Here is a 16030-nt window from a genome sequence, read left to right as displayed (position 1 = left end):
ATCTGCTGGCCTTTTTACCAAGGATAGGACATTAGTTCTTCCAGTGCCCTTCACCTTGACAATAATTACATATTTTAATTGCATCATGACGAGTACATCAACGATTGAATTGATAACTCTGGACTGTTTTTCACCTTTCTGCAACGATCTGAAACGCTATCTATACGCTTCAGGGACCAACTCGTAAGCATGCAGGACCGCAACCTTTTACGTAATCGGCACTATCTGTAGCGCTAAGAGATTAGTGAGCCTTACCGGTCAAAACACACTGTAGCATCAAAGTACGGTCTGCATCAGGCCAAGCCCGAGAGTCTGTTCAAATAACGTAAAAAATAGATCAGGATCCTTTAAAAAAAAAATGTAGGCAACAACTGGAGATTAATAGCAACATCAAAAGGCGGAGAACGACCAAGGGAAGAGCGTCCCATTGGGGAGCTTGAATAGTCTTTCTCAAAAGAAAATTCACCTAAAAGCTTGCCTTCTCTGACAAGTTCTAACCGCTGATGTTGCAACCGCAGTTTAGCTTATTCCGTATCCTGCTTCAACCTTTCCAGATCTTTGTAACGTTGTAGCTGCAATAAAAGTAACTCCTTTTTCTGCTCAAATGTCAAACCAGCACTGGACACAATTTGGAACATCCAATACAGCTGAACGAGTCCCTTCTTTGCGAGGCATTGGAAAACCTCCCTGGTCTTTTGTGGTTGAATCTTTGGTTGAAATTCACTGCTCGACTGCGTGACCTTACAATTATCTGTATGTGGGTTATAGAGATGAGGTAGTCGTTCAAAAATCATGTTGAACTAAATTATTGCACACAGTGAGTCCCTGCAACTTATGTGACTTGTTACCACATTTTTACTCCTGATCTTATTTAGGCGTTCCATAACAAAGGGGTTGAATACTTGCACATTTTATGAAAATGAAAAGCTGAAATGAGTCAAAACTTAATTCCATTTTCACATTATGCCGTATTGTGTGTAGACCAGTTACAAAAACATCTCAATTTAATCCATTTTAAATTCAGGTTGTAACACAACAAAATGTGGAAAAAGTCGAGGGGTGTGAGTACTTTGAGAGCATTCAGTTGTGCCGAACGCACTTCACTCGCGCTAAAGAGGGAGGCTCGCTCGGCTGGTGCTAGCACATATGCGCAGATCAAATAGCTGTAACGCCTATTGTAAGGTGTTTACTTATTCTAATTATTTGAAAGATTGCTCAGAACCAGGTGTTTTCTTAAATTGACTTTACGCCGATTTTTAAGTTAAGGTATGTGACTTTTGCATAATCTGCCTCTTGACAATCTGTTTTAAAATCAAATTATTACTGTGCAAGTAATCGTACTCTGACACGACTCAAAATTGAGTCTTAAAAATATGCTACACCTTTTGTTTACATCAGTTATTTACACATTATGCATTGGACGGAAAGCCTACTGGGTTTGGACTTCACAGAATAAAAGATTAGAAAATGAATGCAGTCAACTCCCACTCATGAGTATTTACACTATACCATGCATGCAGTAACAATGTGTAGCCCACTTGTTAGTGTAGTGATCAATAATATTTAACAATCTACAATTGATAGACCTGATTGACTCCATTTGATATTAATTTATCCTTTATTTCTGCACTGTTGGGAGAGGCCCGTAAGTAAGCATTTCACTGTTAGTCTATACCTATTGTTAACGAAGCATGTGACAAATACAATTTGATGTGCATTCAAGTATTGTGCGTTTTAGCTGACTAAGATCAAGGATTAGTCATGAGAAGCGAATGCAAAACGCAAGTATTATTTAATAATGTTGTAGAATGAATGGATTCACAAAGGCATAAAGCTTAAGATACAGAGCAATACTGACATTTAACATAGCAAAGAATGTACAAAGAGATGCCTACTAGGCCTGAGGCCTAGAAGTCTAGGAAATGAGAATTGATCATACAACCTTCCTCCATGGACAGTTTACAGGATAAGAGGGCGAACAGATCTTCATTCCATTTATACCAGTTCTGACTTGTTTGTATTCAAAATCAAATTGTATTGACCAAACCAAAAGGTAATAAAACTAACATATCAGATCAAACCAGCCAACATCCTCTAGGAAGGGAGTCACATCTACACTATATACATGGACACCCCTGTTGTGGACCCGTTGCTGACAGGTGTATAAAATAAAGCATATAGCCATGCAATCTCCATATACTAACATTGTCAGTAGAATGGCCTTACTGAAGAGCTCAGTGGATTTCAATGTGGCACCGTCAGAGGATGCCAACTTTCCAACAAGTCAGTTCATCAAATTTCTGCCCTGCTAGAGCTGCTTCGGTCAACTGTAAGTGCCATTATGAAGTGGAAATATTTATGAGCAACAACGGCTCAGCTGTGAAGTGGTAGGCCACACAAGCTCACAGAAAGGGACTGCAGAGTGCTGAAGCGCGTAGCACGTAAAAACGTCGGTCCTTGGTTGCAACACTCACTACAGAGTTCCAAAATGCCTCTGGAAGCAACGGCCGCACAAGAACGGTTCGTCGGGAGCTTCATGAAATGGGTTTCCATTGCCGAGCAGCCTCACACGAGCTTAAGTTCACCATGCACAATGCCAAGTGTCGGCTGGAGTGGTGTAAAGCTCACCACCATTGGACTCTGGAGCAGTGGAAACGCATTCTCTGGAGTGATGAATCACGCTTCACCATCTGGCAGTCCAACGGACAAATCTGGGTTTGGCGGTTTCGGTGGAAGAGGTATAATGGTTCGTGCTAGGCCCCTTAGTGCCAGTGAAGGGAAATCTTAATGCTATAGCATACAATGACATTCTAGATGATTCTGTGCTTCAAACTTTGTAGCAACAGTTTGGGAAAGGCCCTTTTCCTGTTTCAGCATGACAATACCCCCATGCACAAAGCGAGGTCCATACAGAAATGGTTTGTCGAGATTGGTGTGGAAGAACTTGACTGGCCTGCACAGAGCCCTGACCTCAACCCCATCGAACACCTTTTGGATGTATTGGAGCGGCGACTGCGAGCCAGGCGTAATCGCCAAACATCAGTGTCAGACCTCACTAATGCTCTGACTGAATGGAAGCAAGTCCCTGCAGCAATATTCCAACATCTAGTGGGAAGCCTTCCCAGAAGAGTGGAGCCTTTTATAGTATCAAAGTGGGGACCAACTCCATATTAATGCACATATTTGGGAATGGATGTTCGACAAGCAGGTGTCCACATACTTTTGGTATGTAGTGTATGTGTGAACCCAAGGGGGTGGGCTGGGAACACTTGCATATTCATTAGTCTGGTCCATGTCCATTTTTTGCCTAACCACACATAATCTAGTTCCCAACCCATATCTCCACAGATGGCCAGGTTAGGAGTCAGTTTGTGCACACCAAGAAAGCAGTGGATTACTCTATTTTGAACATTGTAACAATTACACTTCCTTCATGACAAATCATTCAAATTAAGTGTTTTATTTGTTCATTATGGTTTGGCCTTTTTGAATTACAGGGATGTGTACGTGATCTGGGTTGTGACTATGAAAGCACTCATTTGTCATTTTGCTGGACTGTGGTAATAGGAGCACATTATCCTGAGAACCGCTTGTGTCTGCTTGTTTAATCAATTATGTGCATTGTATTGAGTGTGATTGAATATACAATTCTGTCTGTCACAAAACCAAATTTCAGATGTGTTGTTGGCTGAGACCTTGTACAATGTCAATTTTAGTACCTCAATTAGTCTAATTATTTGGCCCTGCTTTTCTGGAAGGGGTATTGTGATTGGTTAAATTTCAGTGGGGGCTTTTGTTTGAGCTGACGCGCACACATGTTCAAATTACTCACGGAGTGAAATGTAGTACATTCTGAATAACAGCAGCCAATTCAAATCTAAATTTGGAATCAAGTATGGGTGATTCAGCACATGTTCTTGATATCCACAATATTTCTCTTGATTGAAATTCACATTGTTTTCATGAGCACCTCTTAGAACCCCCCCCACCCTTAACACATCAAATTAGCTTAGGATCAGTGGCTCTAAACAAATGTCTTCAGTGTTTTACTCATCACATGAGAGATGAGAGCATAGTGTGTTCTCTTTCTAGTGTCTGCTGCAGGGCACTATTTTCCATCTAAGTTAAAGATTTCAAACTTTCTGCCTGGATCTTGTTCTGCAGTCCAGGAGGCACACTTAAGTATTAAACTTTTTAAATAGTGAGTTGTATTTTGTTTAATACATACTCAATAATTCTTTACATTTTTTTTCAAATTCCTTTTGAACACCGAATGGCCTCTGACTACATGTTACGAATCCCTTTTGGCCCGACAGTCAAGGGGGGATGGTAATGAGACCCGTAACATAACTCATGCAAATTATAATTGTGACAAAGTAAAAGTGTGAACGAAATAACCACGATAACTGAAATTATACCATCAAACTCAGGGTTTATTGTAAAACACACGGTAATGGGGGGAGCAGGAAAAGGGGCTGAGCTGGACCCAAGGAAAGAAACAATAAGCATCAAAACACCCCTAAGCTAGACTAGCCTATTTTAACAACAGCTAACTAACTAACCAAAAATACAGTGGATGGTCCGCCCAGTTCTAACTAGTGTTTTTAACAAAGTCTACCTACGGGTAGTGTATGCCCATGGGCGACTTGTCTTAGTTTCCCCTTTTCCCACCAGCAATCAAACACCAAAACAAAAACAATACTCACAGGAGATGACAAAGTGATTTGGAGGTGCTCAAACAAAAGAGAGGTTAAGACACAAAGAGAGAGATCTAAACACAGAGCTCTAGAGCAAACAACTGATGGGGTTTTTAAACCAAGGGAAAGGAACTGTGATAGGGTAGGAAACAGGAGGAGGTGTGTCTTCTGATTGATGATTGATTGTTGACTGATTGGGGAGTGATGATGTTCACCTGTGAGGGGAGAAGGAGAGAAAAGAAACACACACAGGATACACACACAGGATACTTGTATCCGTACCACTATAGAACACTATCAATCACGTAATGCTCCCTCCAATGTACAAGAGCCCAGCCATCAACATCCATTGACACTTGGGGTTGAATCAATAAGGTCACCTGTTCTAACTGAAGACTTTTCTCCATAGTTTTTATCTCCTCAAAGACAGAGATAGTCTACCCGGTCAAAGCGTATGGTTCCGTCCCTTGATTTATCGCTCATTTCAGACTGGTAATGGCTCTGTGCTAAGCAGGGGACAAAAGCAGGTAGTTCTTTCTGTATATTTGTTTGGTTGATATTACTATGCCACACTGTGATACACATCGCTCCTCTGTTAAATAAAAACAATTTAAACACTGGACTGATGTCCTACAGTGTAATTACTTAATAGTATATGAATGTATCATGGTAAAATCCTCCTATTCCTCTCATGACCCACCATTGTATCTTTATCTGTGGGTTGTATTTGTAATGTGATTTTGGGGGTTGAGCTTGGATACAGAATGCAGCACATTCCTATTAATTCCTAATATGACTCTATTACAAATCCCATTCCACATGGCATTGATGAATTTATCATACACCAAACTCATAAGCTCACATTCTAGACAACTACGTCTGATGGTTTTCTTCCGTTTCACGACAGCTAAAACTGAGCTGACGGCTCTTCTGCAAAATGCTTTATTACTCCTAAAAACTTTCTGGTTTAGGGGCATATTTAAAAAAATATATATATATATTATTATTAAAAAGACGAAGCTTTGCTTTGATTTGTTTTCTATTTTGAGCGGCCTTGTATGTAATGTGTTTGGGCTGATTGTCTGTTTGGTATCCTGGTGTCCCTGAGATGTCTTCTAATTCGTCAGAGGGTTTGGGTTTGAGCGGGGGGTGTTTACTCCTATGGGGACAGGGAATGGCTCAGCTTACCTGATTGCTGCTAGTAATGACTGATAACATTTTGTGTTTTGCTTTGGAATTAATACTTTTTTTGGTTGCGTGTCCATTTCCTTGTTTAAGTATGTTTGTGTGGATTTATATGCACAAACAAAACAATGATTTATTTTATTACCAGATGGAACCAGCTCTTCTTAATCATAAGAACCTGTGTGTCCATTTTGTTGTTGGCGGTATCACAGGCATGTCAGGTGACTTCACCATGACTTAGCTTTACAGGTGCAGTAGCAGAATCTACACAGGGAAACTTTGGTCATGAAAAGGTTAAGTTTAACACAATGGGTTAATATTTGAATAATAGATGTACGTGTAGCATTGGATCAGAAGAGCTTTTGTTTCTGAAATCATAAACCCTGCCAATTAGTTTAGTGGCTGGCAAGATTAGCCCAAAAATGTGTCGCAATAGTAAAAGACAGAGATTGTATCAATGCTGCAGTGAAAGATTGAGATCGGCTACATGACTACAGCATGTGTTAGGGCAAGGTCAAGCTAACTTTATATTCGTAAACGGAGGTATTTGCTTTTATCTGCTTTTTCTTAGTAATTACCTGACAAAATAATTCTTACAGTAACTGAACATTTAGAGGTCGATCCATGACTTACAATTCACATAATGTAACTACATAAAAGTTTGCAATTCATAAAATGTTCTAATGTTTTGTACTACTCCTACGGAATTCTCCCTCATCGGCAGTATTGCAGCCCTGGGTTGTTATTAAACTCGTTTTGACAGGGAGAACGCAAACAACATTACGCCACTCTGGGTGTGTTTGACAAGCCAATAGAGCAGACCATCCCCTTAATTAGTGGTGTGAAGGGAAAGCACAAACTAGGATGGATGAAAGGAAAGGAGGCTTATGGTGTGCAGTAGTTCCAACTGATCCTGGAGGTCAGTAGGGTTATATTGGGTTGAGAGGTGTTTTCTAGTCGACCCACCCTCCATATTGTCCACAGCATTCCCTTATTCTTTCTCTACGAACAATGCCAATATACACCGAGTGTACAAAACAGTAGGAACACCTTCCTAATATTGAGTTGCACCCCCTTTTGCCCTCAGAACAGCCTCAATTTGTCGGGGCATGGACTCTAAAAGGTATCGATAGAGTTCCACAGGGATGCTGGCCCATGTTGACTCCATTGCTTCCCACAGGTGTATCAAGTTGGCCGGATGTCCTTTAAGGGGTGGACCATTCTTGATACACACGGGAAACTGTTGCGTGTGAAAAACCAAGAAGCGTTGCAGTTCTTGCCACACTCAACCCGTTGTGCCTGGCACCTGCTACCATACCCCGTTCTAAGGCACTTAAATCTTTAGTCTTCCCCATTCACCCTCTGAATTATTAAATGTTATGCTGCAGCTTCTGGTGGCAGTACTGTTGATACAGTATTCAAGAGGACCAGTGCGCACTCTCAGAAGTTTGGTTGGTGTGCAAAACCTGTGAATTCAGTAGAAGGCTGCAAAGCCGAAACGGGTGTACGCTATCCCTGATGCAGTGAAAATCATTTTAAAAAATGAATATTTTTGAGTGCGGACCCATCTTTTTAATACTGTTGATATTTAAAATAGGTAATTTGCTACACATACTCATGCAATCCAAGACATTAATGTTTGGATAATGTACAGACAATCTCTGTGGGCAGACTGGGAAAAAGCAACCGATTTGTGTGCAAGCTCCAGGGCAGACCAACAGGTGCAACCAAGGGACTGGTTGGTGGGTGGTGACTTGCGGTCAGTTGGTTCAGAACATCAATGACAAACTGTCCACAAAAAAAACATTATGGCACCACCCAAAAAGGCACTTGGGAGGGCAAAGGGGCAGGTGCTCAGGCAAGGGTAGATCTCTATCTGTGTACATGCCTGGCCAATTTTGCCTTCCAAACACACCGCTTTGAACCGGTCAGTCCTGGTGGTACCGGAACATAACATTATTTGTTTAATTTGAGGAAGCTCAAAGGACTTCTTGAGCTTTCCTGGAAAGTGTTTGTTGGATTTTAGACACATGCATGAATCTTTGTCCACAGCTAATTGGTAATGGGAGCAGTACCATTGTAGTTTACCCATGCTTACCTTTATAGATCTACATACAGTACACGTCCGAAGGAGGCCCACACACAAAAGACACCAGAGGAGAAAGTAGCTACTGCTGCTGGGGCATCACCACTGTAGGAAAGTTCTATGACTTTTCCCTTTTGCCCTACCTGTTGTTCTACAGGTGTGGGCATTGCCACAGTCGTGATCTCCTTTGTGCTGTGCACCTACTACAACGTTCTTATGTGCTGGGCGCTCTACTACTTCTTCAACTCATTCCGAGCCACCTTCCCCTGGCAGTCCTGCAACAACACCTGGAATGCTGTCGGTAACTGCTCCATCGGTTTCCCTGGCAACACCACCCACTTGCATTCGGCCAGTCAGCAATACTTTGAGTAAGCATCAATCTTCAATGAATCCCATTTTTATTGATGTAGGGTCTAGAAGTCACTGGCATGGGTAGGGCTCAGGACTCTTGTGGTTATTGTTATAGCTTGTTTTATCACAAAAGAGGTCCCATCCAGATTACTGTAAAGTCAGGGTTCTTGAAGGATAACAGTATGATTTTATGAAGGTTTCTTTAGCTTTGTTTCCCATCCTGACCCTTACTTCCTCTCTCAGTCACAGGCTTCTGGAGATAACCAATGGTATTGAGGAGGCAGGAGGACTACGCTGGGAGCTGTTTGGACTCCTTATCCTGGCCTGGGTCATTGTCTACTTGTGCATCTTCAAAGGTGTCAAATCCACTGGCAAGGTCAGAGTGCATTCTCTTCCCGCAACAGCAGCTACTTATGGATATTCCTCTTTAGAACAGTAGATTGTTTAGTGTTAGTAATTTGTGGTATTGGCTAACAGAAATTTATAGATATTACTGTTTCATTTTAAATGGTTGCATTCACTAGATACTCTTTGTTCTTAAATGTATACATTTATAACTTGTGTATGCTCTCAGGCTGCCTCATCGGTGGGGAATCATTATTCAAATCTAAAGGTTTTCCATTGCCTTTGGGTCTACATTGTTGGTGGGTGTTGGAGGAGAACAGATGGGTGTCAAATATCATGTTTCTCCCCCTGGTATTTAGAGGAGACAGAATTTTCTCCACCTCTGTTGCTTCATACAGCTAACACGGCGTATGTTTTGATCTACAATGCATTTAAATATACTTACTGAGTATTTTTATTCTTCTTCACTCTGTGCTTTAGGTTGTTTATTTCACCGCCACGTTCCCATACTTCATGCTGTTTGTCTTGCTCATCAATAATGTCCAGCTTCCTGGAGCCAAGAATGGGATGCTTTACTTCCTGAAGCCTAAGTGGAGCAAACTGCTTGATGTTCAGGTGTGACATACTGTATTAGAGGATGAATGACGATTTAATGGACAGTTTCCCAGACACAGATTATGCCTAGTCTGAATCCATTGAAAAAGGTTTCTAGTCCAAAGATTAGGCTTAATCTGTGCCTAGGAAACTGCACAGAAGTGTATTGGTGTTCTTGGTTTACAGTATGAGTAAAAACATTGTGTGCATTGCTCACCTTTATCCGCTTATCTATGCCTTACTACAGGTGTGGGTTAACGCTGCAGCCCAGGTATTCAACTCCATTGGAATAGGATTTGGTACCATGATCTCCATGGCCAGTTACAACAAGTTCAACAATAACATCCTCAGGTTAGAGATGCAGTCTCCTGTACCACTATAGGACCACTTTGTCTTTGTCATCACATGATTTATCTGCAGATACACAGTGTAATTCTAACTGTCTCATGGTAACTAAGAGCAGTTAACTGTGTCTTCTCAATAAGACCCAACATGCTTTGTACATCAAAATATATGTCAATCAAGAGAGGGCATGTAATAGTTGTCAATTATTAAAACTTCATTTACATTTAGGTTATTTAGCAGATGCTCTTATCCAGAGCGACTTACAGTAGTGAGTGCATACATTTTCATATTTTCTTCATACTGGTCCCCCTTCATACATTCTTCAAAGGGAGGCACTTCTGCGCCTCCTTTTTGAAAATCAGTGGAGGGTTAGTGGAGGGTTTGGCCGGGGGGGCTTTACTTTGTTCATCACGCTCTAGCATCTTCTTGTTGGGGGCCGGGTGCCTACAGGCTGACCTCTGTTGTCAGTTGAACGGTGTTTCCTCCGACACATTGGTGCAGCTGGCTTCCGGGTTAAGGGGGCAGGTGTTAAGAAGCACAGTTTAGAGTGGCACACTGGTCTAAGGCACTGCATCGCCGTGTTAGCTGTGCCACTAGAGATTCTGGGTTTGAGTCCAGTACCGGTCTCCCGCGACCGGGAGCACAATTGGCCCAGCGTTGTCCGGGTTAGGGGAGGGTTTGGCCGGCAGGGATGTCCATGTCCCATGCTCAAGCAACTCCTGTTGCGGGCCGGGCGCAGTGCACACTGACACAGTCGTCGGGTGTACGGTGTTTCCTCCGACACATTGGTGCGGCTGGCTTCCGGGTTAAGTGGGAATTGTGTCAAGAAGCAGTGCGGCTTGGTTGGGTTGTGTTTCGGAGGAAGAACGGCTCTCGACCTTCACCTCTACTGAGACCGTACGGGAGTTGCAGTGATAAGATATGACTGTAACTACCAATGGATAGCACGAGATTGGGGAGAGGAAGGGGTTAACATTTTCTTAAAGCGCAGTTTTATGGGTCATGTTTTGGAGGACGTATGACTCGACCTTCACCTCCCGAGCTCGTTGGGGAGTTTCAGCGACAACACGAGATCGAAAAAGGGGGTAAAATACGGAAGTGGTCTAATGAAGCAGACAGAATGCTACGAGGCTGTTTTTCAAGTACAGACTGGGATATGTTCCTTGATTCATTGGATAGCGTTGGGGCTGCGTCAATAAGTGCATAGACCACATTATTCCTACAGTGACTATATGAACATATCCAAACCAAAAAACATGGATTGCAGGCAATATCCAAGCTGAGCAAAAGGTAAGAGCTACTGCTTACAAGGAACAGGACATGGACGCATACAAGAAAGCCCACTAGACATCTAGCATGCAAAAGGACAATATAGGAGGAAGGTGGAATCCTAATACACTGACTCCAAAGACTGTCGGATGTGGCAGGGCTTTAATACTATAACGCGAAACCCATCCGTAAGATGCCCAGTGATGCAGAACTCCCAAACAAGTTAAATGCCTTTTATGCTTGCGTTGAGGAATACAACGCTGAGTCTTGCGTGAAAGCCCCTGTTGTTCCGGGTGAGTGTTCCACCATTGGGGTGCCAGGACAGAGAAGAGTTTGGTCATTGTTTTCGGGCTGGTTGTATTGGTGCTAGCTAGGTACCAAGCTAAAGCTAGCTACCCCAGAAGTTGCGGTCAAACAAATTATGCTTTACCAACGCAATATTGTAAACACATTGTTTGTGGTCGGTGTTTTCTTGTTTGCAGACTTTTTTTGTACAGCTTTGACAGTGCTACTGTATCTTTTTTGACACGCAAAGACCTAAACGGCGTTTCATAGTATGTATGTTGTGAAGCTAATAGCAGTGACGCTAGTACTGTGTAACTCCGGTAGGCAACATTTGAAAAATAGCGCACTTGGTAATGTGCACCGGTGCTTGACCAGTCGGCTAAAGCCAACATCACTCACGACAGAGAACGATTGATTGTCAAGAGCAATGAATTCAATTGTCTTGGCTTTAATGGATTTCACCTTTGAGTTGTCTCGCTGAAATGTTCTTACTCTTTCAAATGACTGCTCGACTTGTTGACTGCTTGATCCACATAGCAGACATTGTGGGCTAGGTTAGGAATGCTGAGTTGCACATGTAGCACACTTTTATGTAGCATCATTACGTTATATAGGTATGCACGGTATCTTTGACATCGGTTTTTAACATTGGCGTTAAACTAGACATTTGCCGATGTTGTCATTTTTGGCTAATATCGGCCGATTCCGAAATGCTCACCGATATATCGTGCATCCCTACTCAAAATGTTATAGGAGCCAGCCTAGGCTACTGCTCAAATGCTACTGTAATAGGCTTACATGTTTCTCCTTTGCATGTTTTTTGGGGGGGGTTATTCATTGTCAATCTTTAAAACCGAAGCCAGACTGCAACATTTTAGTAGCCTAGCTAGGTCTATGGCATGTCTGTACACTTTCCCTCCGCGGACTCGGTAAATGGAACACATGATGGCAGCACAGTTGACATTGAATTCACTGATGCAAGGGCATCAGGCTGTAATTTCATAAAGTAGATGATGCAGCTGTTGACTCATTTATACTTGCTTGTGTATCCTATGACCAGAAGCTGTCGGACTATGAGAGAAAATGTAGTCGGATGAAGACAGAGCAGCTGGAGTAGCAGTGTTCTCTGGGGTGATCCATGTCTCTGTCAGGGCCAAAAGGTCTAGGGACTGGAATGAACTTAGCGTTCTTGACCGCAGATCGGCAGTTCCAAATCCTGCCGGAGACTAGGAATTGCGCAAAGGGTACACTAAATTAGAAGGGTTGCAGCCAAGGGGTGGGGAGTGTCTGTAAAGTGAACTGGGATAGAAAATACATGCCATAGTTGCCAAAGCTACAAAACAGCAAAATGAGAGAATCTGAAAATAACTAGGTAAAATACTCAAGTGAGAGTGGTGTGGAGCCTTCTACTCTTCCTTCATAAAATAACTAGGTAGAACGTCTTTGTTTTGCCGACGATCTTAGTTTTGACAATGACACCGCCACTGACACTGATTACCAAAACCACAACAGTCACAAATTTCTCTGCCCGTTAATCCTGGTTGATGTGTCAACAATCACCTGCAAGTTATGAGTAGTCAGCAGTTCACACACCAAGTAGGCTAATAGGAAGACGGGCAGCATTTAAAGTAGATGGCCCTAGCTAGCAAAAAGACAGTATTAGACAACAGATTAGGACAATAATTATACTCCTCGAGATATCAGAAGTCCTCTAGTTATAGAATGGTTCTGTTCCCTGAACCGGTTCCAACCCCTGGTCTCAACAGACTTTTTCAATCTCTCCTTGTCCCAGTCTGTAATCCCAATATGTTTCAAACTGAACAAGAACTCCAAGGTAACCAGCCTAAATGACTATCAACCTGTAGCACTCACATCTGTAATTATGAAGTGCATTGAAAGGCTGGTCATGACACATATCAACACCATCATCCCAGACACCCTGGACCCACTTCAATTTGCGTATCTCCCCCTACAGATCCACCGATGACGCAATCTCAATTGCACTTTACACTGCCCTCTCACACTTGGACAAGAGGGGAAATAACGGTGTGAGACTGCTGTTCATAGACTACAGCTCAGCGTTCAACGCCATAGTCACCTTCAACCCTGGGTCTGAAAACCTCCCTCTGCAACTGGATCCTGGGCCCTCATTTGTCAATGTTGCGTAGAAAAACTTCTAAATTAACTCATACGAAGAAAATGTATGATGTTCGCAAGTATAAAAAAAGTAGGTATTTACACACGCCTGTAAGTATTTTGCCTTGACAAATCAGACACGTTCTAAAACACTGTGCTAGTGCACGTGCAGTCTCATTTACACAAAGAACCACCCTAAATGACCATTTATGGTCACAAATATTCTCTTTTAAAGCTACAAGAAATGTCACTAATTTCTGTCTGCCAACATGGAGAAATCATAAAGACAAAGAAAAAAAACTTTTGGAGGAAGAAATTGAACTTTTGATCACCTAAGTGGAACAAAGAAGCCATACTTTTGGAGCCCTCAGCAATGGCTTGACAAATAAGATTTAAAAAATATTGCTTCTAGGACTCAATCAGCAGCTGGAAGATGTATGCAACGGCCTAAGAGAGAGAAATCAATCATTGAAAGAACTTGTTGATTGTGTCAAACATGTCAGACAATAAATTCTCGTGAAATGTAAATGTGTTTTCCTTGTTGATTTGATTACAATATTTGGAAGAACAGATACCTTAAACCGTTGTATGATATTGACTCTTGTCCTCAGAGCCGGAGGTATGGATAGTGGGGAAACACTCCGTCAGGCATGGGCTCATCGGGTCTGGTTGGATCATTCAGTGGAATGTCATTTTTGAGTGCAATGTTGTGGAGTACACTGCAAGCCTCGATGTAGAAAACCAAAAAGGAATTTGCACATTGTATTACATTCATGTAATGGCATTTAAAGGAATAATTTCAGAGGCAAACTTTGCTAGGCTGGTATTGCAGTGCCTCCTCTCCCAGACAAGCACAGCCAATGTCCTTTTGGCAGGTCTATGGTGCATTCCACTGTTCTTGTGCGTGGGCTTGGTTGTACCTTGCCTCTTGTTGGTTTGAGGGGTTTGTGAGGGCAGTCATCAAATCAATTTAAAGTTTATTTGTCACCTGCGCCTAATACAAAAGTTGTAGACCTTAGTGAAATGCTTACTTACAGGCTCTAACCAACAGTGCAATTTCTAAGTTGAAAAAGTATTAGGTGAACAATAGGTAAGTAAAGAAATAGACAGTAGCGAGGCTGTATACAGGCACTGGTTAGTCAGGCTGATTGAGGTAGTATGTACATGAAGATATGGTTAAAGTGACTGCATATATGATAAACAGAGTAGCAGTAGCGTAAAAGAGGGGGTGGTGTGTGGTGGGAGACAATGCAGATAGCCCTGGTAGCCAATGTGTGGGGGCACCGGTTGGTTGGGATAATTGAGGTAGTATGTACATGAATGTATAGTTAAAGTGACTATGCATATACAGTGGGGAGAACAAGTATTTGATACACTGCTGATTTTGCAGGTTTTCCTACTTACAAAGCATGTAGAGGTCTGTAATTTTTATCATAGGTACACTTCAACTGTGAGACGGAATCTAAAACAAAAATCCAGAAAATCACATTGTATGATTTTTAAGTATGTAATTTGTATTTTATTGCATGACATACAGTGGGGCAAAAAAGTATTTAGTCAGCCACCAATTGTGCAAGTTCTCCCACTTAAAAAGATGAGAGAGGCCTGTAATTTTCATCATAGGTACACTTCAACTATGACAGACAAAATGAGAAAAAAAATCCAGAAAATCACATTGTAGGATTTTTAATGAATTTATTTGCAAATTATGGTGGAAAATAAGCATTTGGTCACCTACAAACAAGCAATATTTCTGGCTCTCACAGACCTATAACTTCTTCTTTAAGAGGCTCCTCTGTCCTCCACTCGTTACCTGTATTAATGGCACCTGTTTGAACTTGTTATCAGTATAAAAGACACCTGTCCACAACCTCAAACAGTCACACTCTAAACTCCACTATGGCCAAGACCAAAGAGCTGTCAAAGGACACCAGAAACAAAATTGTAGACCTGCACCAGGCTGGGAAGACTGAATCTGCAATAGGTAAGCAGCTTGGTTTGAAGAAATCAACTGTGGGAGCAATTATTAGGAAATGGAAGACATACAAGACCACTGATAATCTCCCTCGATCTGGGGCTCCAAGTAAGATCTCACCCCATGGGGTCAAAATGCTCACAAGAACGGTGAGCAAAAATCCCACAACCACACGGGGGGACCTAGTGAATGACCTGCAGAGAGCTGGGACCAAAGTAACAAAGCCTACCAACAGTAACACACTACGCCGCCAGGGACTCAAATCCTGCAGTGCCAGACGTGTCCCCCTGCTTATGCCAGTACATGTCCAGGCCCATCTGAAGTTTGCCAGAGAGCATTTGGATGATCCAGAAGAAGATTGGGAGAATGTCATATGGTCAGATGAAACCAAAAACTCAACTCGTCGTGTTTGGAGGACAAAGAATGCTGAGTTACATCCAAAGAGCACCATACCTACTGTGAAGCATGGGGGTGGAAACATCATGCTTTGGGGCTGTTTTTCTGCAAAGGGACGAGGACGACTGATCCGTGTAAAGGAAAGAATGAATGGGGCCATGTATCGTGAGATTTTGAGTGAAAACCTCCTTCCATCAGCAAGGGTATTGAAGATGAAACGTGGCTGGGTCTTTCAGCATGACAATGATCCCAAACACACCGCCCGGGCAACGAAGGAGTGGCTTTGTAAGAAGCATTTCAAGGTCCTGGAGTGGCCTAGCCTGTCTCCAGATCTCAACCCCATAGAAAATCTTTGGAGGGAGTTGA

General features: G+C 42.3%; 1 protein-coding gene across 1 annotated transcript in view; it reads left to right on the top strand.

The window, feature by feature from the left end:
- The window catches only part of LOC112248522 (sodium- and chloride-dependent GABA transporter ine), a 40232-nt gene that overhangs the window by 10743 nt on the left and 13459 nt on the right, over nt 1–16030 (top strand). The window contains exons 3-6 of the mRNA XM_024417627.2: nt 8126–8336; nt 8563–8695; nt 9145–9279; nt 9506–9609. Coding sequence (XP_024273395.1) covers nt 8126–8336; nt 8563–8695; nt 9145–9279; nt 9506–9609 — 583 coding nt within the window. The remainder of the gene's footprint in view (nt 1–8125; nt 8337–8562; nt 8696–9144; nt 9280–9505; nt 9610–16030) is intronic.

Source organism: Oncorhynchus tshawytscha, linkage group LG12 (genome assembly GCF_018296145.1).
Source record: "Oncorhynchus tshawytscha isolate Ot180627B linkage group LG12, Otsh_v2.0, whole genome shotgun sequence".
NCBI lineage: Eukaryota > Metazoa > Chordata > Actinopteri > Salmoniformes > Salmonidae > Oncorhynchus > Oncorhynchus tshawytscha.
The sequence above is the reverse complement of the archived record's forward strand: the minus strand, read 5'-3'. Positions and strand labels throughout refer to the sequence as shown.